The sequence below is a fragment of the Marmota flaviventris genome, chromosome 19 (genome assembly GCF_047511675.1).
Source record: "Marmota flaviventris isolate mMarFla1 chromosome 19, mMarFla1.hap1, whole genome shotgun sequence".
Classification (NCBI taxonomy): domain Eukaryota; kingdom Metazoa; phylum Chordata; class Mammalia; order Rodentia; family Sciuridae; genus Marmota; species Marmota flaviventris.
Genome location: NC_092516.1, coordinates 29,820,745 through 29,843,021, shown reverse-complemented (window position 1 = coordinate 29,843,021; position 22,277 = coordinate 29,820,745). Strand labels below are relative to the sequence as shown.

The 22,277-nt window shown below is 58.5% G+C and overlaps 4 protein-coding genes across 8 annotated transcripts; 1 reads left to right on the top strand and 3 right to left on the bottom strand.

The window, feature by feature from the left end:
• Nucleotides 1-326: 326 nt before the first annotated feature.
• On the bottom strand, nucleotides 327-3,582 carry Mogat3 (monoacylglycerol O-acyltransferase 3). Its single transcript, XM_027952969.3, has 7 exons — nucleotides 3,146-3,582; nucleotides 2,799-2,906; nucleotides 2,643-2,713; nucleotides 2,196-2,400; nucleotides 1,736-1,910; nucleotides 663-865; nucleotides 327-575 (listed from the first exon to the last, which is right to left on the bottom strand). Exons 1-7 carry the CDS (start codon nucleotides 3,258-3,260, stop codon nucleotides 421-423), a joined length of 1,032 nt encoding a protein of 343 aa, XP_027808770.2. The 5' UTR covers nucleotides 3,261-3,582; the 3' UTR covers nucleotides 327-420.
• Nucleotides 3,583-3,704: 122 nt separating this feature from the next.
• LOC114106130 (2-acylglycerol O-acyltransferase 2-B-like) lies at nucleotides 3,705-5,789 on the bottom strand. Its single transcript, XM_027952944.2, has 6 exons — nucleotides 5,588-5,789; nucleotides 5,219-5,397; nucleotides 4,907-5,111; nucleotides 4,570-4,744; nucleotides 4,285-4,469; nucleotides 3,705-3,921 (listed from the first exon to the last, which is right to left on the bottom strand). The coding sequence occupies exons 1-6, from the start codon at nucleotides 5,667-5,669 to the stop codon at nucleotides 3,767-3,769; spliced, it is 981 nt and encodes a 326-aa protein (XP_027808745.2). The 5' UTR covers nucleotides 5,670-5,789; the 3' UTR covers nucleotides 3,705-3,766.
• A 1,990-nt stretch (nucleotides 5,790-7,779) lies between these two features.
• Plod3 (procollagen-lysine,2-oxoglutarate 5-dioxygenase 3) lies at nucleotides 7,780-14,681 on the bottom strand. Of its 3 annotated transcripts, none has more exons than XM_027952831.2 (19): nucleotides 14,559-14,681; nucleotides 14,098-14,189; nucleotides 13,858-13,994; nucleotides 13,589-13,752; nucleotides 13,345-13,457; nucleotides 13,127-13,190; nucleotides 12,562-12,659; nucleotides 12,288-12,389; nucleotides 12,020-12,145; nucleotides 11,792-11,913; nucleotides 11,485-11,589; nucleotides 11,247-11,372; nucleotides 10,845-10,986; nucleotides 10,620-10,733; nucleotides 10,389-10,457; nucleotides 9,409-9,531; nucleotides 8,858-9,004; nucleotides 8,459-8,584; nucleotides 7,780-8,216 (listed from the first exon to the last, which is right to left on the bottom strand). In XM_027952831.2, the coding sequence occupies exons 1-19, from the start codon at nucleotides 14,671-14,673 to the stop codon at nucleotides 8,061-8,063; spliced, it is 2,241 nt and encodes a 746-aa protein (XP_027808632.1). In that variant the 5' UTR covers nucleotides 14,674-14,681; the 3' UTR covers nucleotides 7,780-8,060. The 3 variants fall into 3 exon arrangements, with proteins under 3 accessions (XP_027808632.1, XP_027808633.1, XP_027808631.1); XM_027952832.2 differs by having other exon boundaries at nucleotides 9,409-9,513; XM_027952830.2 differs by having other exon boundaries at nucleotides 9,409-9,513; nucleotides 10,620-10,986.
• Nucleotides 14,682-14,802: 121 nt separating this feature from the next.
• On the top strand, nucleotides 14,803-22,073 carry Znhit1 (zinc finger HIT-type containing 1). 3 transcript variants are annotated; one of them, XM_027952835.2, is made up of 5 exons: nucleotides 14,803-14,877; nucleotides 19,493-19,663; nucleotides 19,995-20,074; nucleotides 20,185-20,354; nucleotides 20,443-22,073. In XM_027952835.2, the coding sequence occupies exons 1-5, from the start codon at nucleotides 14,859-14,861 to the stop codon at nucleotides 20,462-20,464; spliced, it is 462 nt and encodes a 153-aa protein (XP_027808636.1). In that variant the 5' UTR covers nucleotides 14,803-14,858; the 3' UTR covers nucleotides 20,465-22,073. The 3 variants fall into 3 exon arrangements, with proteins under 3 accessions (XP_027808636.1, XP_027808635.1, XP_027808634.1); XM_027952834.2 differs by lacking the exon at nucleotides 14,803-14,877 and adding an exon at nucleotides 15,507-15,615; XM_027952833.2 differs by lacking the exon at nucleotides 14,803-14,877 and adding an exon at nucleotides 18,415-18,499.
• Nucleotides 22,074-22,277: the final 204 nt, after the last annotated feature.

Sequence of the window (22,277 nt, the reverse complement as noted above, 5' to 3'; positions counted from 1 at the left end):
AGCTTCGTATTTAATTCTCTCTCTTCGACCCCGGGGATCATTCCATCCCTCCATCTTCCAAGCGTCCTTGATCACGCTCTGTTTTGCCCATGGGGTCCCACCACCCACCCTAACTTCTCCCTCTCCCTAAATCCTGCTCACTCTTCGAAGATACCTCTCCGTGCAGCGACCTGCTCCAACTCTGTCCTGATGCCTGGCAGCTCTTAGCTGAGCCATTGTCTTTATTTACAGAGGGGCTCAGCAAAGTTGAGAGACCTATCCAAGGTCACACAGCAGCTCTGCGGCTTATCGGGAGGCGAGGGGTCAACAAAGCTAGACAAGCTTGCTTCTAGAACTGGTGTTTATTGGAGGATGGAGTGGCAGGAAGTAGAGGTGTTTGCACCCTGGGCTCAGGGCTCAGCTGGGAGTCCAAGGCCAGGTCTAGAGGAAGGTGAGGCGGGTAGACGCAGGGACACCGTAGCTCTCCTTGTGGTCCTCAAACAGTTGCTCCAGAGCCCTCATGTAGAGCGCGTGGTAGTGGTCGACCTGTTCCTCCGTGGGGCTGAGGCACCGGGGCACAGGGATGGGGTGGCCCACTACAGGGAAAGGGGACCCTGGTGAGCAAGAGGCCTCCGCTGCCCACGCAGCCACGGGTGACTCTCTTCCCGGGACATGGCACTCACCCACCGTGGTGATGGGCACGGCGAATGGCAGCAGACCCCAGGAGTTGGCCGAGAAGAGGCCTCGGCCCCAGAAGATGCAAGGAGAAAAACCCATGAGCTTCTTGAAGGTGACCTGGCACAGATGCTGCCAGGAGTCCTCGGCAAAGGTCTTCAATTTGAAGATGTCATTCTCCCCAAAGGAATACACGGGGACCAGGGAGGCCCTGGGAAGGCGGGCAAGAGAGGAAAGGTGTCTCCAAGGGCCCATGTGTGGTAGGCTCCATCCCCAGAGTGTGCTATTGAGTGGCAGGGGAGCCTTCAGGAGGTGGGGCCTGGTGGGAAGTCTTGGGTCTTGGGGCAATGGCCTTGAAGGAGATAGACTCTAAACTCTTCCTCTTCCTTCCTCTTTTTCGTGTCTGGCCATAAGGCAAGTGGATTATTCCTCTACATATTTCTGCCATGATGTGCTACCTCGCCAGTGGCCCCCAGCAATGGAGTCAACCAATACTGGGCTGAAAACTCCAAAACTGTGAGCCAAATTAACCTTTTCTCTTAATACATTGATTATCTCAGTGATAATTTGTCATAGCAATGGATAGCTGACTGACACAGGGTGGGTGACTGAGCTCCTGGACAGCTGCCACACAAGCACCCTGAGGGGCAGCAAGGCCTCCCCAGGCCTCTTGACGCCACATTCCAGGGCCTTTCGAAGCACATGAGTTAGAAGAAAGGGCTCGCATTTCTTGGCATGTGGTCATGTGGCATGTGACCTTCCCATATTCCTTCTCTCATTTGGTCTTTATATTGACAACCTACAGCAAGAGAATGTCCCTGCTCAGTCCCAGGTCTGACCTTTGAGAGAGGGTCAGGGCTTCTGAGCTGCAGGGCCCTGCCACTTGCACTCTGACCCAGCCTGACTCGCAGCAGGGGGGCCTGGGGGAATCAGGACAGCGCTGGTCAGAGAGAAAGATACTCCAGGGCCGACAGGAGCTTCCAGATGTGGGACACGACTCCCAGCTACAGGGACCCCTATATCAGGGGCTGAGGAAGCACAGGTCCCTCAGCCAGCCAGCAGCTCCTGCTCCTCCACTCACCCGTGCCTCAGGGCCAGGCGTACGAAGCCTTTGCGTCTCCTGAGTACGACACAGTGCTCCCCTGGGACTGCATACAGGGCCTCCTGGGCACCCCCAATCAGGATGACCACCGCCTGCCCAAGCTGGGGCTGTGAAAGGATGAAGTCCAGGCTCTGGCGGCTCACGGAACACAATCCTGTGGACATGAGCAGCGGGGGGCAGTCACCACCTCCCCCAAGACTCCCCAGCCCCTCAGCCCCACCCTTTAGTACCGGAAGAGTGAGCCCCACATTCCGTTCCTTCAAAACCCCACCTTCCCCGTCCCCGCACCAGCATCCCCAACTGGGGCCCACTTTGACCCCATGCCAATGCTCAGGCCGGGTCCCTGTCCTGAGTGGGGGTCCTGGTGTGGGGGGAGTTCTGGGGCCGGGGAGAGCCCTCTGGCCTCTGTGTGCCTCCTCCAGTTGAGCTTCAAGCTCACCATGGAACATGATGTATTCTCGGAAGACTGGGAGGCAGAATAGGCCAGCCAGCGTGGCCAGGTGGGGCCGAAGCCCAGGAAAGAGCTGGGAGAAGTTGTTGCTGTCGGTGCAGAAATTACAGAAGATGCCGTTGGCCATGATCCCATGTGGGTGGGAGCTCAGCACGTAGTTCCGGTCGGGGGGCAGCTCTGCTGTTTTCACTAGCTGCAGGGTATTGGGCAAGATGAGGAGGGGGCACAGCGGGTAAGTCACCAGCTAAGAAGAGGCGTCCTCTGCCCCAACAGGCTTCAGAGGTCAAGGTCCTAGGATGGGGTCAAGGACTCGGAGAGCCCACTCTCTTAGCCACTGCCTGAGCTTTGGCAGCAGGGTACAGGATCCAGGATGGGGAGGGGTGAGGAGGCATGTGGCGGGGGAGGTGACCATCTCTCTGGGTGGTGACCCATCACCTTGATTGGAAAATAATCTCTTTGGTGTTTCCAAATCGTCCAGTTCCTCATCCACATGTAGCGCCTTCCACCTGCAGGGCAGAGATGGGGGTGGAAGGGTCCCTGGCAGCACCCGCTTACCTTCTGTCACCACCGGGGACCCTGTCCAGAGCTCACCTCGGTTAGGTGTGTCCCAGTCCAGGTAGAGCCACACCAAGTAGAGGACAGAGAAGGCCCAGAGAGACGTGAAGAGGAGATAGACCATGAGAAGGGTGAAGAACAGGCCTGGGGGGAGGTGACCCAGAAAACCAGACTGACTTCTGCAATTCTGTCATGAAGTCCAGCCTCTCCCCTCCCCACCGCCCCCACCCACAGTCCCAGATTCCAACACCAAGCCCTGGCCTTCTCCTCTGGCCCTGGCCCTGTCCTTTGGCCCCAGGGCATCCAGGCCTGGCCCTAGCCATCCACCCTCAGTGCCCTTGTGCCCTGGTTCCCTGCAGCAATGCCCCACCCTGCCCACTCACCCATGAAGATGAAGGTCAGCACATATTGGTAGGCACCCGCTACTTCTAGCGCCTGCTTCTGCAGGGTTTTCCCCTGGAGGGAGGGTGAGGACTGAAGGACCTGGGAGCCGCCCATCCCAGCAGGACCGATGATGAAGGTTTGGGCACTCTGGCTGCTAGCAGTTACCCCTGGGGTGTGGGGAGATCTCTGGACCTGGAGCCTGAGCAGTCTCTAGGCTTTTTGATCTAATCTTTGAACTTCTTCCGGTCATTTGGTCTGGGCAGGACTCTGGGTGGGGCTGGGAGTCGGGGAAGTGGGTATGCAGGGGGAGGAGCGGCACCCGGTGCCTGAGGAGGTGAGGTGGGCAGGGGGCAGGTAGGAGCTGGCCAGCCCCCTCATTGGGTCCCAGTGGGGAGCCTGGATCCCAGCTGAGACTTTGATCTCCACTGCAGCCGAGCAGGGGCCCCTGGCAAGACTTGTTTGCAGGTCCCTAGGGGAGTCAAGGCTCCCCAGGAGAGCTGGCACGCGCTGGACCTCCCCACCGGGCACAAACACACAAACGCGCGGGTCTGTTCCGATCTTTAATTCCACTCCCCCACCTGCGGTCACCGAGGGGAAAGGGCAGGGCCAGCAGGGCGCGCCTAAGTGAGGACGAGGTGCCTGTCTGCTGGGACTCCGTAGCGCTCCTTGTGCTCCTCGAACAACTGCGTGAGGCGCTCCACGTAGAGCGCGTGCAGCGCGTCCACCTGCGTCCGGCTGGGCCGCGGGCTTCGCTGCACTGGGATCGCTGCGCCCACTGCGGGAGGAACCCGAGGCGACAGGGACGGTCGCTAGGATGCTTGGCCCGCCGCCCCCGCCGCTGGCCACGGGGATGGGCCAGGACAGAGTTCAGGCCTGGGGCGATTGCAAAAGGCCGGCCCGGAGGACGAGGTCGACGTGCCAGACGCGTGGGGCAGAGCCAGCCGGGACACCAGGGCCTAACCAGGGCGCGGCGGGCAGGGAGCAGGGAGCAGGGAGCCGGGGAGCTGGGAAGCAGAGGAGCCGGGGAGCTGGGAGCAGGGAGCAGGCGCCGGGGAACTGGGGAGCAGGGGAGCAGGGAACTGGGGAGCAGGGGAGCAGGGAGCAGGCGCCGGGCCGGGAGCGCAGGGGCCGGGCTCACCGACGGTGTGGATGGGCGAGCGGAAGGGCATCAGGAGGCCCAGGCGGCCGTGGAACAGCGGCAGGGCCACGCTCAGCAGTGACTGCAGCGCTTCCTGCGCCCTCCGCACCCACGAGCCCCGGGGGTTCGGGAACTGCCGGAAGAGCTCGTTCTCCCCAAACGAGAAGACAGGCACCAGCGAGGCCCTGGAGGGGCAGGCGCACCGCTGACCCCGGCCGCGGGGCGCGCGGTGCTCCTCCCCGTGGGCAGCCCGGGTGGACCCCCCAGCCACCCGACGCTCCTCACCCGTGTTCCAGGGCCACCTTGACGAATCCCTTCTGATTCCGGATCCGCAAGCTCAAGGCTCCGGGTTTTGCCTCCAGCGCCTCCAGGGGCCCTCCCACGGCCAGGACGGCCACCTGGCCGCCCCCAGGACGGGACAACAGATAGGAAACACTGGTCTTGTCAGAGGAGACCAATCCTGGAGGAGGGCAGAGGTTAGGGGACCCGACGCCTGGGTTTTCAGGGGAAGACACTGGGAAGGCGGAGCTGGGCCTAGTAGCCCGGAGAGGAGGGGAGAAAATGGTAAATGACAGCAGGGGCCTGGGTTCAGGCTCCTGAGCCTGGACTTCCTCCTCCTTACCGCTGGTCATGATGTAGTCCCGGAAGATAGGGATTTGGAACCAGCAGGGCAGCATGAGCAGGTGTGGCCTGAGGCCAGGGAAGAGGCGGGAGAAACCGGTGGCCTCGGTGCAGAAGTTGCCGAAGGCCCCTACCACCAGGACGCCGTGAGGGTGGAAGCCAAAGAGGTAGTTCCGGGAGGGATTCAACTCTGCGGTTTTGACTAGCTGGGGAGCAGAGGGCACCCCATCCAGCAGGTGAGACTGGGCTTTGGGGATGACTGTCCCAAGAGTGTCCTGAAGGCCCATCCCCACTACACCTTCCCAGGCCTCACCGATATGGGGAAGTAGTCTCGGAAATGTCTCCAGATGGCCCAGTTTCGGACCCAGGCAGAGCGCCGGCCGCCAGCCCTGGGTGTGCTTCTGTCTCCATAGAGCCAGATCAGGTAAAGGACAACCAGGACCCAGGCCCGGCCTAGGAGAGCCAGGAGCAGGGCCACCAGGCACACGGAGCCTGGAGAACAAGGGAGGCGCACTCAGGGCTCAGGTGTTCAAGCCCAGCCCCCCCTCAGCCCTTTCCTAGTTCCACTGCATTCAGACTCCCCTCAGGAGCCCAAAGAGCCCTACATTGTCTTCCTCTGGAGAACGGGGAAGCAGAGCCCACGTGCCAGGTTTGCCTGTATCCTCAGGCTCTGGGGACTCACCCAGTCCCAAGAAGGAGAAGACCCACTGCAGGACCGCGAATGCTTGGAGACTCCGGCAAAGGAGGCTGGGAGAGGCCTCCATTCCGCAGAGGGGAGTCACATAGGGACAATGTACAAAAGCTTACCGACCTCCTTTTTGGCTCAATCCACTGACCTTGACCCCTGGCCCTGGTTCCGCCCCAAGTTCCGCCCTTGTTGCTGACCTGCCCCCTGAGCCTCTGGAGCCTGAATGAGAAGGAATATCAGTCCCTGAGCCCACAGGCTATGACCAATAGGACCACACCTAAATGACTGGGGGTGTGGCCAGGAGCCTGGAGAAAGGCCTTGAGTGTCCTGGTGGTCAGAGCCCAGGCCTCTGCAGGAGCCAGGCCGGTAGAGATCCCGGCATGCTGTTAAGGGCAGGGCTCTGGACACCAGGGAGAACAACTTGAAAATCTTATAGTCACCAGCCCTGATCCTGGGGGCAGGGCTGTGGAGGGCCTATTCCTTAAGGAGCAGCTCAGGCCTCTGGGGCAGTTGGGGGAGTCACTCCAGAGAGGAGGGCTTTGTGGGAATGGCTAAAGATTGGTGAACCCCTGGAGACAGGGCCTTCTAAACAGTGGGACATGCTCTTGAGCATCCTATCACCATGAGAGTATTGACCTATCCCCAATATTGACCAGAGGCCTGCGGAGATGAGTGAGGGAATGTCACTTTAATTTTTTTGGACTGGGCTGAGCCTGGCTTTGACCTTGCAATCCTCCTGCCTCAGCCTCCTGAGCTGCTAGTATAAATGTCACTTCTCTCTCTCTCTCTTTTTTTTGGTACTGGGGATTGAATTCAGGGCGCTTGACCGATGAGTCACATCCCCAGCCCTATTTTGTGTGCTATTTAGAGTCAGGGTCTCACTGAATTGCTTAGCGCCTCGCCATTGCTGAGGCTACCCTTCAACTCACAATCCTCCTGTCTCAGCCCCCAAGCTGCTGGGATGTACCAGGCATCCTGCTGAATGTCATTTCTTTAGGGATGGCTGATCATCCCCACCCCCACAGGTGCCTTTGTTACATGCTCTTGTACCATAAAATACTTTCCCATCTCTGGGGCAATTCTCCGATTAAGGTCATCTCCTCCAGACTGTTAAGTGAGGAGAGGACAGGACAGCTATCATGCCCATCATGTGACTCACTCAGCACCTAGAGTTCAGGTGTCAATAAATGAATGGAGAAGACAGACACAGCCAGCTTCCGGTGATCAGGCCCTGTCACAAAGCCTGGGTGTACTCCTTCTGTCCCTGTCCCTGCCTGCCTCACTCTCCTGCAGGCCTCCCCATCCAGGGACCCTTCCAGGAGTGTTTTCTCCTGTCCCTGCCCAGCCCACTTTCACCCACAGGTCACAGCATGAGGGTGGTGGCAGATGAAGTGAGAGGGACTTGGAAGTCTGGCCAGAAAGATGTTCACCCATGGGGAGCGATGACCAGCCCCCCTACCAGTAAGGAAGGTGTCAGTAGTGAGGTTTTCAGGGAGGCTGGGCAGGGGGAGGGAGGGGAGGATCCTAGCTTTGGGTGGGGAGAGGTCCAGAGGCAGGAATGTCCCAGAATAGGTAAACAAGCCTGTTGAGTTTGAAAAGGCTTCAAAGGGAGATAAATCTAGAGGATTTAGTGTTGGGCTGGCTGTGAGGATTAAGGATTGAAGGCTGGACTGGGGACCTGCTCTCAGGAGTCTCCCCTCCCTGAGTGTGCTCCAAGTTCCCCTATTCCAGGAAGCTTCCCCTATTCCAGGAGCCCTCCAGAGGGCTCTCCAGATCTTGTCCCAGTAAAAGCGTAGGTCCCAGCTGTTGGCAGGTGGCAGGCAGGATTCCACCCTGTCCTTCCTTATTGGAGACCAGCTTCCGGAGAGATCTGCTTCCCCAGCACTGTCCCTGGAGCCTGGCTCAGTGCTCGCCACCCCTCTCTCTTCAGGGCTCTCATCTGCTCCTGACCCTGAGTCTGACCCTGTGTCCTCTGGTGCTGCAGCCTTCTCAAGCACTCTCCAGCTCAGGCAGCAAAGGGGATAGAGGATGTGGTCCCCTGGGAAGCTGCCAGGCCCCTCCACAGGCAGAACACCCCGCTTCTCTTCCTCCCTCTGGAGGAAATCAGGGGTCTCCCCTCTCCTCTGGGTGCCAGGAAGGGGGACGAGGTCAACAGGTAGAAGAAAGATGACACATGGACCCGAGAGTTACAAATCCTCCTTTACTGGGAGGGGGCTGAGAAACCTTAATAATTTATCACATGGGGACCCCAGGAACCCTTTCCCATGAGCCCCGGGGGCTGCAGAGTGGAGTGGGGGCTCCAGGGGCTTCCTGAGAGGGCCTTGGGTGGGGTGAGGTGACACATTCCGTCCCAGGCACAAGGGACATACTCAGGAAGAGAGGAGATGGGCAGAGCCACCTCTCCAAGGATGGGGGTCAGGCCCCCCAAGGCACGGTGGCAGGGAAGACTTGGCAGAGTGGCTGAGCGTCAGGGGTCAACGAAGGACACCATGATGTAGCGAGTGCCACGTGTCGTGGGCAGCCCCTCGTGGTAGTGGGTGAGGCGGCCAGGGTGCAGGAGCCCCCAGCCCTTTCTCGGGGATGAGATCACACAGTCATAGCGCAGGAAGCGGCAGCCACCTCCCTGGGGAGGGAAGGGGACAGAGAAGGAGCAGTGAGCAGCCATGGGGGATGGAGGGGTGAGCAGGTCCGAGGGGGCCTGGCGGGCAGGGCTGTGATACAGGCCAGGGGGACAGAGGGAGGCGCCCCCGGAAGGGATCCAGGAGACGACACTCACAAAACACCTGGGGAACTGCCCAAAGGCCCAGGCAGGGGCAGGAGGCCCAGGGTAAAGTGCGGGTATGTGGGGGGCTGGCTGCGGCTCACCTCATAGTCCAGGCCCTTGTGGTTGAGGGCGACATTGAGGGTGAAGGTGGACGAGTCGTGGTGTGGCCGCAGAGAGGGCTGCTCATCTGGCCGGTAGCGGACCACGAAGTTCATTACTGCCCGGGTCTGTGGGGACACGAGGGAGAGGCTGCAGGGAGGGCTGGGGGTCTACGGACTCTTCTGACAGGACGACAGGAGCTCCTGTCCAGGAGGGGCCAGGAAGGGCCCGATGCTGACCAGTATCAAGGCCAGCCCTGGGGCTCCGCCTGGCCACTTCCCGCCCTGGGCTGCCTCCTGTAGCAGCTCCTTGCTGGGACCCAAGTCCATGGGGTTCCAGGGGCTACAGGGGCTGAGTGCCCTGCCAGGAGACCCCCAGCTGGGGGAGACAGCGGGGCCCACCTTGGTGTGGTAGCCCGGGAACAGGCTCTCAGTCATGGGTCCCACGTACGTCCTCAGCAGCTGCAGCCACTGGTCCTCGTAGCCCACCTGCTTCATGTGGATGTCCACGGTGGGGACGTTCTCATAGCCCCCAGCCAGCCTTGAATCCTGTGGGCGGTGGGCACTGAGCACCTGGGGGCAGCGCCGGCCTCCTTCCTTCCCTTGTCCCTAGGCCTTGACGCTCATGTCCCCTCCACCTGAACAGTTTTCTCGTCTCTCTCTCAGCTTGACTCGCTGATGCCCGGAGTCTCAGGAAGCTGTGGCCTCTGCAATGAAGGCCCCAGATTCCTCCCATGGCTGGCCAAGGGCCCCTGCTTGGCTCCAGCCTGTGGGCTTGGCCCCTGCACTGAGCCACCTGGGCCAGCAGCTCACTGAATATGCCTTGAGTGGACGCCACAGTGCCTCTGGGCCTCCCTCCCAGTTGGGCCCCCTCACTGCACCCACTCCCGATTTCACAGTCTCTCTGTCAGACCCAGCGTCCGCCTGCGGGAGCCCGGCCTCTCTCCCCTCACCTCGTGCCGGCCTCCCGACCACTGGCCGTAGCTCTCCATCTCCTCCACCAGCTCGTCACACATTTGCTCTGACAGCAGCGGGAACCAGTAGACATCTGGGCATGGCTGCAGAGGGGGACGGGGCTGGGATATGCACGTGGGGGACATGCAGCACACAGGCGAGCAAAGGCAGAGGGGCAGGGAGGGCCACCTGAGCGGGGACCAGGCCAGAAGAAAGGTCAGCAGAGAGGGGGGAGGAGCAGGGCACAGATGGCAAGAGGGACCAGCCCCCCACCGACACTGGCACAGTGGCTCCCAGCAGCACGTCCCCTCCTCTTTCTTTGGTACTGGGGTCATACCCAGGGTACTTCACCACGGAGCTCCCCAGCCTTCACAGGCATGTTTATTAATTTTTTTTTTTTTGCTTAGTTGTTGATGGACCTTTATTTTTCATACATTTATTTATATGAGGTGCTGAGAATCGAACCCAGGGCCTCACACATGCCAGGCAAGCACTCCACCACTGAGCTACAAGCCCAGCCCTTATTTTTAGATTTTTATCTTGAGACAGGGTCTCACTAATTTTCTTAGGACCTCACCAAGTTGCTGAGGCTGGCTTTGAACCCGCAATCTTCCTGCCTCAGCCTTCCGAGTCGCTGGGAGTACAGGCTTGTGCCACTGTGCCCAGCAGTGCAGCCCTCTCTAAAGGTATGATTACACCAACATGGAGGGTCCTCAACTCACGACGGAGGACTTTACGATGGGCTTAAGGGAACGCAGCCCCATCCTAAGTTGAGAAACATCTATGTATTTAAAAGATGAAAGGAGAATCACTGTGATTGACACCCGGATTGGGGCTAGAGCCCCACCTGCTCAGCCTTTGCCTCCCTCCTGTCTGAGCAGAGCACCCCCAGGTCCCTGGGAACTCAGTTTGAGAACTGCCAGTCCTAGTGGAGGACCCAGGAGCAGGGCCTCCAGGTGGGCAGTCCCGAGCAGCTCACCTGTTCCACCAGCCCCTCCCCGTCCAGCGCCCGGCTGTAGTTCTCGTGAATGTACTGCTCCCTCCAGTCCTGGGGGAATATTGGGGTGTCTGAGAGGAGCCTTCCTCCCACCCTCCCTGGGCCACCCCCCCCCACCCCGGCAACATGGGACCCTCCCGGGAGCCCCCGTGTGTGGGTGATCTCCTTAGCCAAGGGCAGGGAAGGAGCATTCCCCGAGGGAGGGCCACTCACGACGGGGTTGTCGAAAATCTGCCAGAGGTCGGGATGCAGGTGGTCTGTGTCATAGCGGGAGGTGGCCAGGAGCCGGCCGAACTCGTGCTGATTGCTGAGGTGGAGGAAGATGCCCTGGTGCAGGGTGGGGTGGGTGTGAGAGGGGGCAGAGGTGACGCTAGGTGGCTGCCCTTGGCCTCCCAGCGCCCAGCCCCAGGCCCTGCACCCCAGGCCCTGCTTGCTCACCTTGTCTCGCAGGCTCTTACAGAAGGCCATGTCCGGGTCAGTGTCACTGCCCGAAAACACCTCCCTCTGGGGCAGCTCTGTCCTCAGGGTTTCCCCACGGATCACATATGCCTGTGATATGTAGGGCACATTCCACACGCCCCTGCAGGTGGTGATACCAGGGTCAGCGAGGTGGGAGACCCCCAAATTTTGCCCAGTCCATCCCAGAGGCTCCTTCCTGGGGACACCCTAGCCCTGGAGCCTGCCAAGCACTGCTGGTCTCAGCCACCTGATCCACAGCTGGGACCTACCCCGCAGCCACGACACAGCTGCCTAGTCGCCACAATGGACCTGAGAGTGGGGGCCAGGGCGAGGGTCCGATCTCTGCAGATGGGAGGAGGGACCCCGCCCCGGAAGACTCACACGCGCTTCCGCTGCACAAGCTCCACGTAGTCCTCGGAGCGGGCGTAGTACTCATCGGGGCTCAGGGCCCCCCAGAAGTTGGACCACAGCTTGCCATGGCGGGACAGCATGGGGGCGATCACCTTCCTATGGACAGGTGGGGTGAGGGCTGGGCAGAGGCCTGGGGAGCCTTGAGGGGGAAGGGATGGGGTGGCTGGGGGTGCCAGGACATGTGGGGTGCCCAGCCGGGCGGAACCACCTGTTCTGCTCAATGAGGATGCGCAGGGTCTGCATGTTGGTGAGGACGGCATCGGCATCCAGACTGAAGTAGAATTCACACTCAGGGTCCTGCCGACAAGTGTCCCTGGAGGAGACACACCCACACAGATGAGCCCAACAGGGAGCAGAGAGGGGAGGGGACTAGGGGGTGTGTGGGGCCCCTCTTTACCCCCAAGGGGAAGAAAAGGGATGGTCCTGTCCCCACCCAGGGTCTCTGCTGTCTGTGGAGGTGGCCATGGAGTGGTCCAGGATGGCGGCCCGCACCCTCCCCACCAGGTCTCACTCACATGGCCATGTCCCTGGCCTCGCCTGGGCTCAGGGCCTCTTCTGGCCCCACCAGCTTCACAGCTGAGAAGTGGTCCTGGAGCTGATGCCAGGAGTCCGCGATGTGCGGCTCATGGTACACCTCCTGCAGCGGGCGGAGAGGCGGGCTGAGCGCTTGCTGGGGTGGGCGAGGCGGGAAGGGGAGCGGGCTGCAGGCAGGGCAGGGCCCGGGGAGAGGCTGGGGCTCTCACGTTGTTGTGCAGAAAGAGGGTGACCCTGTCGGAGGGGTAGTCCAGGAGCAGCAGCCGCTGCAGGAAGCGGGGCAGGAACGGGGTGGGCTGTTCCACGAACACGGCCAGCAGCACCCGGGGGGGAGGCTGGGGGCGCAAACAGCGGAACTCAGAGGAGAGCCCAGGCCTCTCTGCCCCTCAGCCCTTGCCGGCCAGTGGGTTCCCAAGAGCTCCCCTGCCTGACACACTTCAGGGTGCTCTGGGACCCCAACCTGGTTCCCTTCCTCACCTGCCCCCCGGGGAGTGTCCTCCGGTCCCGGTTGCAGAATCCACAGCCTCCCTGGGGAGTCCAGCCATTGGGGACATAGTTTCCCAGGTAGTTCAGCTGCAGCTGTGAGGGAGAGACGGGGAGCGGCTGGGGTGGAGGAGTGCAGGGGCGATGTGAGGGAGGTCGGCCCAGAGGACGGGGCAGCAGGGTATGGAGGAAGCTCTCCCGGCACCTCTGCTGCTCAGGGACTTGGAGGGGGCTGGGGGTGCCCAGGGCATGGGGCAGACAAGAGCACCTTAGTGGGACCATTTCCATGGACCACGACGGGGAGCGTGTCGTAGGCCACGTTCCTGATGCGCACACGATTCCGATCGAACTTCAGAACCACCTCGTCTGGGGAGGAAGGCCAGGTTTTACACACCCTTTCTCTGGGAGTTGCCAAACAATGGCTTCTTCTAAATGTGGGGTCCCAATTTCTCAAGGGGATGAGGGTGCCTGGGCGGCAAGGCCCCCAGACGGTGGCTCCACTTAGACAGGAACCTCTGCTCTCCCCAGAGCTCTGACCAGGCGCTGCCACCCTTGGAGCTCCACCTGCTCCCTGTGTGACCTGGGGTGAGCCACTAGCCCTCAGGATCCAGTGTCCACATGGCCGAGGATCGGTACAGGGTGGACAGCCAGGCACCTTCCCCTGTGGGATCTCGGAGGCTGGTACCTTGGCACAAGCCCCACTGCTGCTTCGTTACCGAGGCTGGCCCAGTGCGGTTTACTCAGGGGAGCCACAGGCCACCAGGAGCCCCTCCCAATCAGGACCCCGAGCAGTAGGCCCCTCGTTGCCCACCGTCCAGTGCCTTCCTCCTCACCTAAAGCCCCATTGAGGTTCTGGAAGATCCGGGACTTATGATCCAGATTAAGGCTGAGTTTCTCCTGGATGGGATGAGCAGGGAGATGAACGGGAGGTGGGATGACATCATTTCCCACCCTCTTCTCTTTACACCTCCAAACCCCCTTCCATCTGCCTCCCCCAGGCAGAGGCTTCCCACAGGCACAAGGCTGAGTTCCCCTCTCCGGCCCCACCTACCCTCAGCCCGGGGTCCAGATAGAGCCTCGTGTAGAAAAGCTGATCATCATCATCATCCTTGTACTTCCACCGGCGGACGATTTGGTGGATGGTGGGGGCGAAGCCAATGAATCCTGGTGGAGGGGGCAGGGGAGGTGGTGATTTCAAAATCCAAAGTCCCGATAGGCCTGGCCCCACTGTCCCTCCAGCCCCCAGGCACCTGGAACACTCTTAGCCCCTCTATCTCAGGCACTCTGCCACTCACCACCGGAGTTGAGGAAGCGCTTGCCCGTGCCCACCTCAGGATACTGCTCTGCCAGCCCCCACTCAGGCCAGCAGAAGCCTTCTGCAGAGAACAGCAATCGGCTGCCACTCTGGACGAACTTCTTTAGCAGCTCTGAGGGGCTGCCAGCCAGAATCACATCATAGCTGAGCAAGGAAAGGGAGGATGAACAGGAGGCCGCTGGGAACCTCAGCATCTTTATCCCTCCTCATGTTCACTCTCTCCTTTCTCCCAGTTCCTGGCTCTTTTACCTGTCTACAAACATGATGACCATGTCTTCCTGGTCTGCATACTTTTCCATTTCTTTCTTTAGCCATCTGACCTTCTGTCCTCCACCAACTGTTCGAGCCACATCACCCCCTCTCCAGTCCTCTCCCAGGCCCAGGGTCTGTGGGAGATCCACATACCAGGGAGGAATCCAATCAACAAGGACTGAGGGCTGCCCAGGCACCAGTTCTCAGCCCACTCCTCACCCAGGGTCCCCTCCTCACCCGCACAGTATAGTTGAAGTACTCAGCAGACTGCAAGAAACGCCGGTATCCCTCTGTTTCCGCGGTGGCCACGGTGATCACCAGCAGCTTCTCTAAGGTCAGCCAGGAATGCGTACTTGAGACTTCCCAGCCACGTGCCTGGCTCTCTGCAGGACCCCATCTATCCCTTTTCCTAACTCCACTTCGGCCTTTTCCTCTTCTTTCCAGTTCCCTCTAAATTCTTCCCACCCAGGTACGTTTTTGACCCCAGTGAGAGCCAGGTGGGAGTGACATCCAGGAATTCGGGGTCAGTTTGCCTGGAGAGGCTGAAAACTCCAGTTCAGGGTGGGGAGTGGGCAAGGGGCCGCGTGATACCGCCTCCAGGCGCGTGCGGGGGCTGGAGTCCCGACCCTCCCCGGCCAGGTTGGCTGACACTGTCCGTCCAGCGCCCGCTCGGCCCGCTGGCGCTCCGGGGTCCTCACCTGGGTTGACCGGCTTGTTGCCCCGAGGCTGGTCGGAGGCGGAGGCCGCAGGAGGCGGCGGCAGCAGCAGGAGCAGCAGCAGCAGGAGCCGGGGGCCCGGGCCGGTCGAGGCCATGGCGGGGAGCAGGCCGGGGCCGCACGCGGGCCCGCACCAGGCTGGGCTGCGCGTCTGGATCCCAACTCGGGAGAAGGTTCTGGGAACGGGGAACCCGGGCTGCGGAGCCGCCCGCTTCGAGGAGGAGCGGGGCTGGGGCTCCGCCCTGGAAAAAAGGCGTAACCCGAGGCCCCGGAGAACTGGAGATGCAGGCGCCGAGACAAGGCGAGGATTGTCCGGGACGCGGGGCGCGGGGCGAGCGGGGCGCGCGCAGGGGGCGGCCGGCCGCGGGGCGGGGAGGGGGCGAGGCTGCGGCCCGAGCCCGCCGCGCTCTCCGCCCGCCCGACAGCCGGGGGAGCCGAAACCGCGGAGGGGAAGTGACCCGGCGCGGAGGGTCCGGCGGGACGCGGGCGCGGCCGTCGGGCGGAAGACCGGGGCAGCGAGGCGCAGGGGCGGCAAGGAGGGAGAAGGCCGGGGAGTCCGCGGCGGGACTGCGGCCCTGGGAAGCTGGAGGCTGATTTGGGGCAGACGGTCAGCAAGGACCTCTCAGTCGGCCCATTCAAGCCAGGCCGCTTTCCTCCGCAGTCCAGGCCGCCCCATCTACTGCCCCGGGGAAATACTTCAGGGGATGTCCTTGGGATGGTAGCATCTTCTGAAGGACCCAAGGACAATAATATTTCTCGAAAGACTCCCATTTCGGGTCTTTCACTAAATTTGCACAAGTACACTGAGACCGGAAGTAGCTTTGCCCCTATAAAACATGGCGGAAAGCTTTCTTGTCTCCAAGGGAACACCACGTAATGACTACAAGCGGTGGGGGCTGGTTCTGCGCACGCGCACAAACGCACGCTGCCGGAAGTGGTAGGATTTTCTTTTTTAAACCACTGCTGCCGATTTAGTACGCGTGCGCAGTAGGCTCATCCGGCTGCTGTGTTGCGCAAATGGTGGAGAAAAAAACTTCGGGTATGTGAGCCCCCGGCGGTTAGACCCCTTGGCCTCCCAAGTCCAAACCCGACCTGGGACTTTTTCAGTTATTTGTCTCAAATCTCTTCACCGACTCTCAGGTCTTTCGGGCAGCCCCCTAAACCGTTCATTCAGTTTTATTGATGCCTGCCCTAAGCCTGGCGCTGAGGATGGAGAGGAGAAAGAGCCCTGTTACCCCAGAACTGGCTTTCTGTAAGCGGGACGGACACCCGGACCTGCATTGCCCTTCAGAGTGATAGGTGCCATGGCAGAGCGGCGCACGGCGCCTGGGCACAGGCACCCGCCCCAGCTCCTAGGAAAGGGAGACCTGGAAGGCTCGGAAGGAAACAGAAACGCTTGAATTGAGCCTTGAAAGGCGGGTTAAGGTTTCGCACCTCAGAGGAAAGGCAGAGGAGCAAGAAAAAGCAAGTCGCTTAGGAAGCCTGTTCAAAGTTTGGAGCTTACAAGCAAACAGTGGCCAGAGGAATGGGAAAAGGTGAAGTTTTGAAAAGCATTCCATACACCACCGAGGAAGTTGAACTCCATGGAGAGGCAGTGGAGAGCCATCAAAAGCTTTTAAGGCAGGGGCGTGACCGCTAAGCAGGTTTATCTTTTAGAAAGGCAGTTCTGGCTTCAGCGAGGCAGATGGATTGCAATAGTGTCCAGTAGGACTTTATGTGATGATGAGAATGTTCTTAATCTGTGCTGTTGAGTGTGGGGTGTTCCACCAGGCTTGGTGGTGGCCTGCCTGTAAGCCCAGGGACTCAGGAGGCTGAGGTGGGAGAATTGCAAGCTCGAGGAGGGCAGCCTCAGCAATTTAGTAAGGCCCTAAACAACTTACTGAGACTCTGTCTCAAAATAAAAAGAGCTGGGGATGTACCTCAGTGGCAAAGTGTCTCTGGAGTTCAATCCACAGTAGGACTTTCACTACATGTGGCTATTGGCCACATGAAATGTGGCTAGTGCAACCAAGGAACTGAATTTTAAATTTTTATTTTCTCATAATTAGATTAAATATAAGTAACCACGTGTGATCAGTGGTTACCTTATTGTTGAAAGCAGGTCTAGAGACTGGAAGGTCACTTAAAGAGATGCTGAGGAGTCCGGAGGAAAGGAAGTAACCGTCAACACTGCTAAATTAACTTGCACCTCCCCACTGGCTTTCCATTGTTCTCACCTGTAAAATCCCCAAGTTCAAATTCCTTTAAATATCTAGAGGTAGAACTCTGAGGACCTGGCATGCCTTCATCTCAGCTTCCACCCCACTTGCTTTACATGCTGGTCTTGCTGAACTTCCCTCGGTTTGTTAAAGGCACCCAGCTTTCTTGGTTCCCCCAACCAGCCTACCGATGACTTGGGCCTCAAGCTAGACTTACCTTCCCTAACCACCCCAGGGCCGCAGTGGGGGCTTCTGTCTTATGCTCCGAAGCCTTTAGTACTTTCCTAACCAAACATGCTTGTTCTTTAAAATCCTTTGTGCTCCTGCAATACTGTATGCTCTTGTATTTAGAGTCTCACCGAGTTGCTTAGCACCTTGCTTTTGCTGAGGCTGGCTTGATCTTGTGATCCTCCTGCCTCAGCCTCCTGAGCCATTGGGATTACAGATGTTCATCACCAGGCCCGGCAAGACCATGTGTTTTAAGCCAGGCATGATGACACACACCTGTAATCTCAGCTACTCAGGATGCTGAAGCAGGAAGATTGCAAATTTCAGGTCAGTCTGGGCAATGTAATGAGACCCTATCTCTAAAATCAAAAGGTGGGGAGGAAGGTGTAGCTCAGTGTGAAGCACCCCTGGGCTTAGTCCCCAATACCACCAAATCCAAAACAAAACAAACCAAAAAAAATGTGTGTTTTGATGTTGCTTGGTTCTGGGATTGAATTCTGACCTGGCCATTTACTAGTTGTGCAAACTCTGGAAATATTTCTTTATATATATATTTTTCTAGTTGTATTTTATATATATATATATATATATATATATGTTCTGCTTGTCAATGGATCTTTATTTTGTTTATTTAAATAATATGCAGTGCTGAGAATCGAACCCAGTGCCTCACACATGCTAGGCAAGTGCTCTACCACTGAGCCACAATCCTAGCCCTGGAAACATTTTAACTTCCAAACATCAGTAAGTTGAGATGAACTGATACCTATCTCAAAGGGTTGTTGTGAGGATTAAATGATTCAGTTTATGCTAATTGTTTAGTAAGTCACCCCTCAGTATCTATGGGGGATTGGTTCCAGGACACCCCCTCTGTCTGGATACCAAAATCCATAGATGCTAAAGTCTCACATATAAAATGGTGTAATGGTTTCACATAACTTGTGTGTATCCTCTCCTTTACTTTGAGTCATCTCTACTTTAATACCTTATACAATGTAAATGCTACTGAACTAGTTGTTAACACTGTGTTGTTTAGGGAATAAGTCTGTACCTGTTGAGCGCAGGTGCATTTTGAATATTGTCAATCTGGGGGTTGGATGAATCCATGGATGTGGGACTGTGGACAGGGAGGACCAACTGTATGGTGCCTAGCTCAGAGTATGTTTCTGGCAAGTGGTGGCTGCTGGCGCTGCTGCTATTATCATGGTGAACACACTCTTGGTACTTGTCTGATAAACAAAGATATTTTGTGTAGAATTATCAGAACCTGGCGAGTAGCTGATGGGGTGACAAAGAGCATGAGCGGACTGCTAGGGCTCTGTGTGGATGTACGCAGTGCGTCTGTTCACTCTGGCCGCAGGGAGAGGCAGACTTGGATGGAAGATGTTCCATATTGAGGTGCAATAATCAGAGGGTCAGTGCTGATGTCCTGGAGCCAATTCTGGAGCTCAGGAGAGGATTCTGGGCCAAGACGATCATGTTTGGAGTTATTTGCATGTGGGTGATAGGCAGAGCCCTGTGGAAGAGGGTGTAGACTGAGAGGGAGGAGGGGTGGGCAGAGAAGGCTCAGGGGCAGGGAGGGCAGCCAAGACGGGAGACTGAGAGTCCAGAGAGGGAGAAGGAGGAAAGCTGGAGCCTCGCCAAGGAAATAGGGATTCTTTACCCCCAAGAGGGTGGGCAGCACGGTCACAGGGCAGAGACATGCGAGACTAAGAACTGAGCTAGATATGCACTCTGGAATGGCCCCAGGCGGTCACCCGTGGCCTGCACTGAAGTCAGGCAGGAGTCAGGTTGCTAGAGGTTGAGGAGTAGGTGGGAGGTGAGGACATCACTCAGACCCTCTCGAAGGGAAAAGATTAGGCCATTGGAGGCGTAGACACGCTGGCAGCAATTTATTCTCCTGAAGGGAAAGTCCAGCTGAGGCTGGTGGAGGGTGCTGAGGTTAGGGATGGACTCAAGCTGGAGGAGAAGGGCTGGGTTCAGTCACAGGCCCCTGGAGAGTGGAGAGGGTGGGCCCAGCAGGAGTGTTTGTGGGTGGTCTGAAGGGGGAGTGTGTGTTCCTTGCTTCTTTAGGGGTGGGGAGGGACACTGGTCAAGGGGCACGTCCCAGTGGAGCTGGGGAACCCTGGTGCTCCGTGCCTCCACGTGGGCACAGTTGTGTGGCTTTGGCACAGTGAGAGGCTTCACTGGCTGGAAGCAGGAAGTGCTAGGAAAATGTGGGAAGCAGCGTGAGGAATTAAAGGAGTCTTGCTGGCTGGGGAGGAAGCAGAGCCAGAGGTCTGACACAGTGGGAAACAGGGACACGGGCCTGGGGCCTGGGATAAGACCAGAGGACCGTGGCTACCACCTGTGTCCATCTTCCACCCACTGCCCATAGTCAAGTTACCCCGCAGTGTCTGGGGGGGAATTGGTCGTCTTGCCTCCCATCCACACTCGCTCCCTCCCTGTGTCCCTCTTCTCTGGCCATAACTCTTGCCCTGCCCCAACTAGTTCGCTCCCAGGACCCTGGACAGCGCCGGGTGCTGGACCGGGCTGCCCGGCAGCGCCGCATCAACAGGCAGCTCGAGGCCTTGGAGAATGACAACTTCCAGGACGACCCCCATGCAGGCCTCCCCCAACTCGGCAAGAGGCTGCCTCAGTTTGACGATGATGCAGACACTGGTAAGGCGGACGAGGAGGAAGGGAGGGACAGGCCCAGGTCAGGACTGTGGAAGGACACTGGGCTGCGAGGCCCCTGGCCCGGACGTCTGCTGGCCCTCGTGGCTGTGAGCCACTGCGTCTCGGTTTCTCTTGTACACAGAGTAAGGACAGAGTGGATGAGCTGACCTGGGCCTCAGTCAGGGTACCTGGAGCTGGTGGGGCCTGACTAGGGGAGTGGGGTAAAGAGCAAAGGCTGATAGGGCGGGACAAACAGACTGCACCCCTGTGGGGAGCCAGAGAGAGCTGCTCCTTCTCTGCAATTGTCAAGTGACTCATCTCTCTGGACTCCTAGGAAAGAAAAAAAAGAAAACTCGAGGTGATCATTTTAAACTTCGCTTCCGAAAAAACTTCCAGGCCTTGCTGGAGGAGCAGGTGAGAGGGGCACTGCCAGGGGACCGTGGGGAGGGGGAGCCCCTGGAGGTCCTGCCTGGCAGGTGTTGGCTGTGTGGGGCTCACAGAGCCCGCCCGCCTTGTCTCTGCAGAACCTGAGCGTGGCGGAGGGCCCCAACTACCTGACGGCCTGCGCAGGGCCCCCGTCCCGCCCTCAGCGCCCCTTCTGTGCTGTGTGCGGCTTCCCTTCCCCCTACACCTGCGTCAGCTGCGGAGCGCGGTACTGCACGGTGCGCTGTCTGGGCACCCACCAAGAGACCAGGTGAGCTGTGGCCTCCCTGTCCACACTCACTGCCCCTCTGTGGCCCCCTAGACCTCTTCCTCTTCCTGGCCTTCCTGTTTGCCTGCAGGTGTCTGAAGTGGACTGTCTGAGCCTGGGGTCTCCAGAGAGGAAGGACCTCCATGCACCACCAAGGAAGCGCCCTGAACAGAGGGAGGAGCCACGTGCTCCCCTAGCACAGCTCTGTTGTCCCTGCAGGGACTGCCAGTCTTGCTCCTGGGGTCATCCAGCAGGGTGGGCCCAGCCTGCAGAGTGCTGTGGTAATAAAAGGCCTGGTGCCCGGAGCCTCCCTGCTTGGTTGTGGGGTGTTTGGGGGTGAGGGTCATGGGCCACCTGTCGCTCCTACTTACTGCTGTCTTCCTCTGACCTGCCACTTGCCGCTGCCCTTCTGTGTCTGACCATGGGGAATTTTGTCCCATTCTCCTGCCACTCCGTCGTCTTGCCTTTGCCTTTCTTAACTGATCCATGTGTCTTCACAGTCCATAGGAAATCCAGCTACCTTGAAGCAGAAGCCACCATTCTGTGAGAAAGCCCAGGTGACTCCGAGGCTGTGGGCAGGTGTCCTCACTTGCAGACCCGGGGGGGCCAGGCCTTCCTTCTTCAGCACTGATTTAGTTTGGTTTTGCTTTTGATTTCTCTGGTTCCTCTTACTATTTTTGAAGTACATGTAGGTTCCAGGGCTGGGTAACAGAAACTGGGCGAGGGCTAGAGCCGGGATACAGGATGCTACTGTGAAGGTGCCAGTCCTGACTTTATCTGGAGCTTAGCCAAGTGGGAGTGGCCAGAGAGCCTTTGTCCCTGCTGCCCCTGTCTGAGAAAGCAGTTGTCTTTAGAAGCCCCTGTTGTCTGTGACAACAATTGTGTCAAATTATTGGCAGCCCTGACTCCAGAAGTTCCTGGAAGACGTGGGGATTGCAGCGTAGAGCTTCCTGGCCTGGTGGCGCTGCATGCGGGGGTGCCAGGCCTTCTCTGCCTCATTTTGAGGATTGCAAACCCTAATCCCATAAGCTCCTTGGAGTCCATTGTTAAGCCACAGCAAGGCAGGGGCTTTGGGAGTATTTGTTGAGCAAATGACCTTAATAAGATGTTAATGAGATGGCAACCAGGACAATGCCAGGCACTGCCTCAGGCTCTTCACTGCTCTTTGGGACAGTGTTTTCTGGGGACCTGCTTTCCCTTTCTCTGAAAACTTGTGGCAGGCCAGATGGTATTAATGACAGCTTCACAGGAGTTGGTAGTGACCATAGGGTTTGGAGAGAATTCAGGTGTGGTGATCGTAGAAATGAGGTGAGGTTGTTTTTCTTTGAATCAAAAGGTGGGGTGTTCCCCTAGAATCTAGGCCGGCTAATGACTCCCCCAACATGATACCCACAGTCCTGCCCTGTGGCTAGGACACTTGCTTTTGGGTCCCCAAGACTGTCCATAGGAAATCCAGCTACCCTGAAGCAGAAGCCACCATTCTGTGAGGAAGCCCAGGTGACACCAAGGCTGTGGGCAGGTGCCCTCACTTACAGACCCAGGAGGGCCAGGCCTTCAAATCCTGCCAGCCCAGCCTCAGTCACAGGTGATTGTGCCCCTGGCATCAGTTCACCTTCAGCTTTCCGTCTCACATCCAGAGAGAGAGAAGCCGCCTCGCTGTGCTGTGCCTGTTCAGATTCCTGAGTTACAGAATCTGTGTGCAGAATAAAATAGTGGAATTATGCTGCTGAGTCTTGAGATGGTTTGTTAGTAGTAGTAACAAGGACACCAGGAGTCTCAGTTTGCTGGCAGCAACTCCTGTCTGGGCCTCTTGTCTCTCCCAGGAAATGAAACTCTGGGGTCCAGAACCTTTCATTCATCTTTCCTCTTCACCAAGAAGTACACAGGCCAGAAAAGGAAAGTAGAAAAGCCCTTTGTGTGTGTGTG

Coding starts and splice junctions, on each gene's coding strand:
- Znhit1 (XM_027952833.2), top strand. CDS start 18,427: ATGTCCTGGAGCCAATTCTGGAGCTCAGGAGAGGATTCTGGGCCAAGA. Junction 19,664..19,994: donor TGACGATGATGCAGACACTG/GTAAGGCGGACG, acceptor CTGGACTCCTAG/GAAAGAAAAAAAAGAAAACT. Junction 20,355..20,442: donor GGCACCCACCAAGAGACCAG/GTGAGCTGTGGC, acceptor GTTTGCCTGCAG/GTGTCTGAAGTGGACTGTCT.
- Plod3 (XM_027952830.2), bottom strand. CDS start 14,673: ATGGCCTCGACCGGCCCGGGCCCCCGGCTCCTGCTGCTGCTGCTCCTG. Junction 11,373..11,484: donor ATCCTCATTGAGCAGAACAG/GTGGTTCCGCCC, acceptor ACCTGTCCATAG/GAAGGTGATCGCCCCCATGC. Junction 8,585..8,857: donor TCCCGGGCTACCACACCAAG/GTGGGCCCCGCT, acceptor GTGTCCCCACAG/ACCCGGGCAGTAATGAACTT.
- Mogat3 (XM_027952969.3), bottom strand. CDS start 3,260: ATGGGCGGCTCCCAGGTCCTTCAGTCCTCACCCTCCCTCCAGGGGAAA. Junction 2,907..3,145: donor GCTGACCTTCATCTTCATGG/GTGAGTGGGCAG, acceptor ACCTCCCCCCAG/GCCTGTTCTTCACCCTTCTC. Junction 1,911..2,195: donor AGAATACATCATGTTCCATG/GTGAGCTTGAAG, acceptor TCATGTCCACAG/GATTGTGTTCCGTGAGCCGC.
- LOC114106130 (XM_027952944.2), bottom strand. CDS start 5,669: ATGGAGGCCTCTCCCAGCCTCCTTTGCCGGAGTCTCCAAGCATTCGCG. Junction 5,112..5,218: donor GAGACTACTTCCCCATATCG/GTGAGGCCTGGG, acceptor TCTGCTCCCCAG/CTAGTCAAAACCGCAGAGTT. Junction 4,745..4,906: donor GGACTACATCATGACCAGCG/GTAAGGAGGAGG, acceptor GCCCTCCTCCAG/GATTGGTCTCCTCTGACAAG.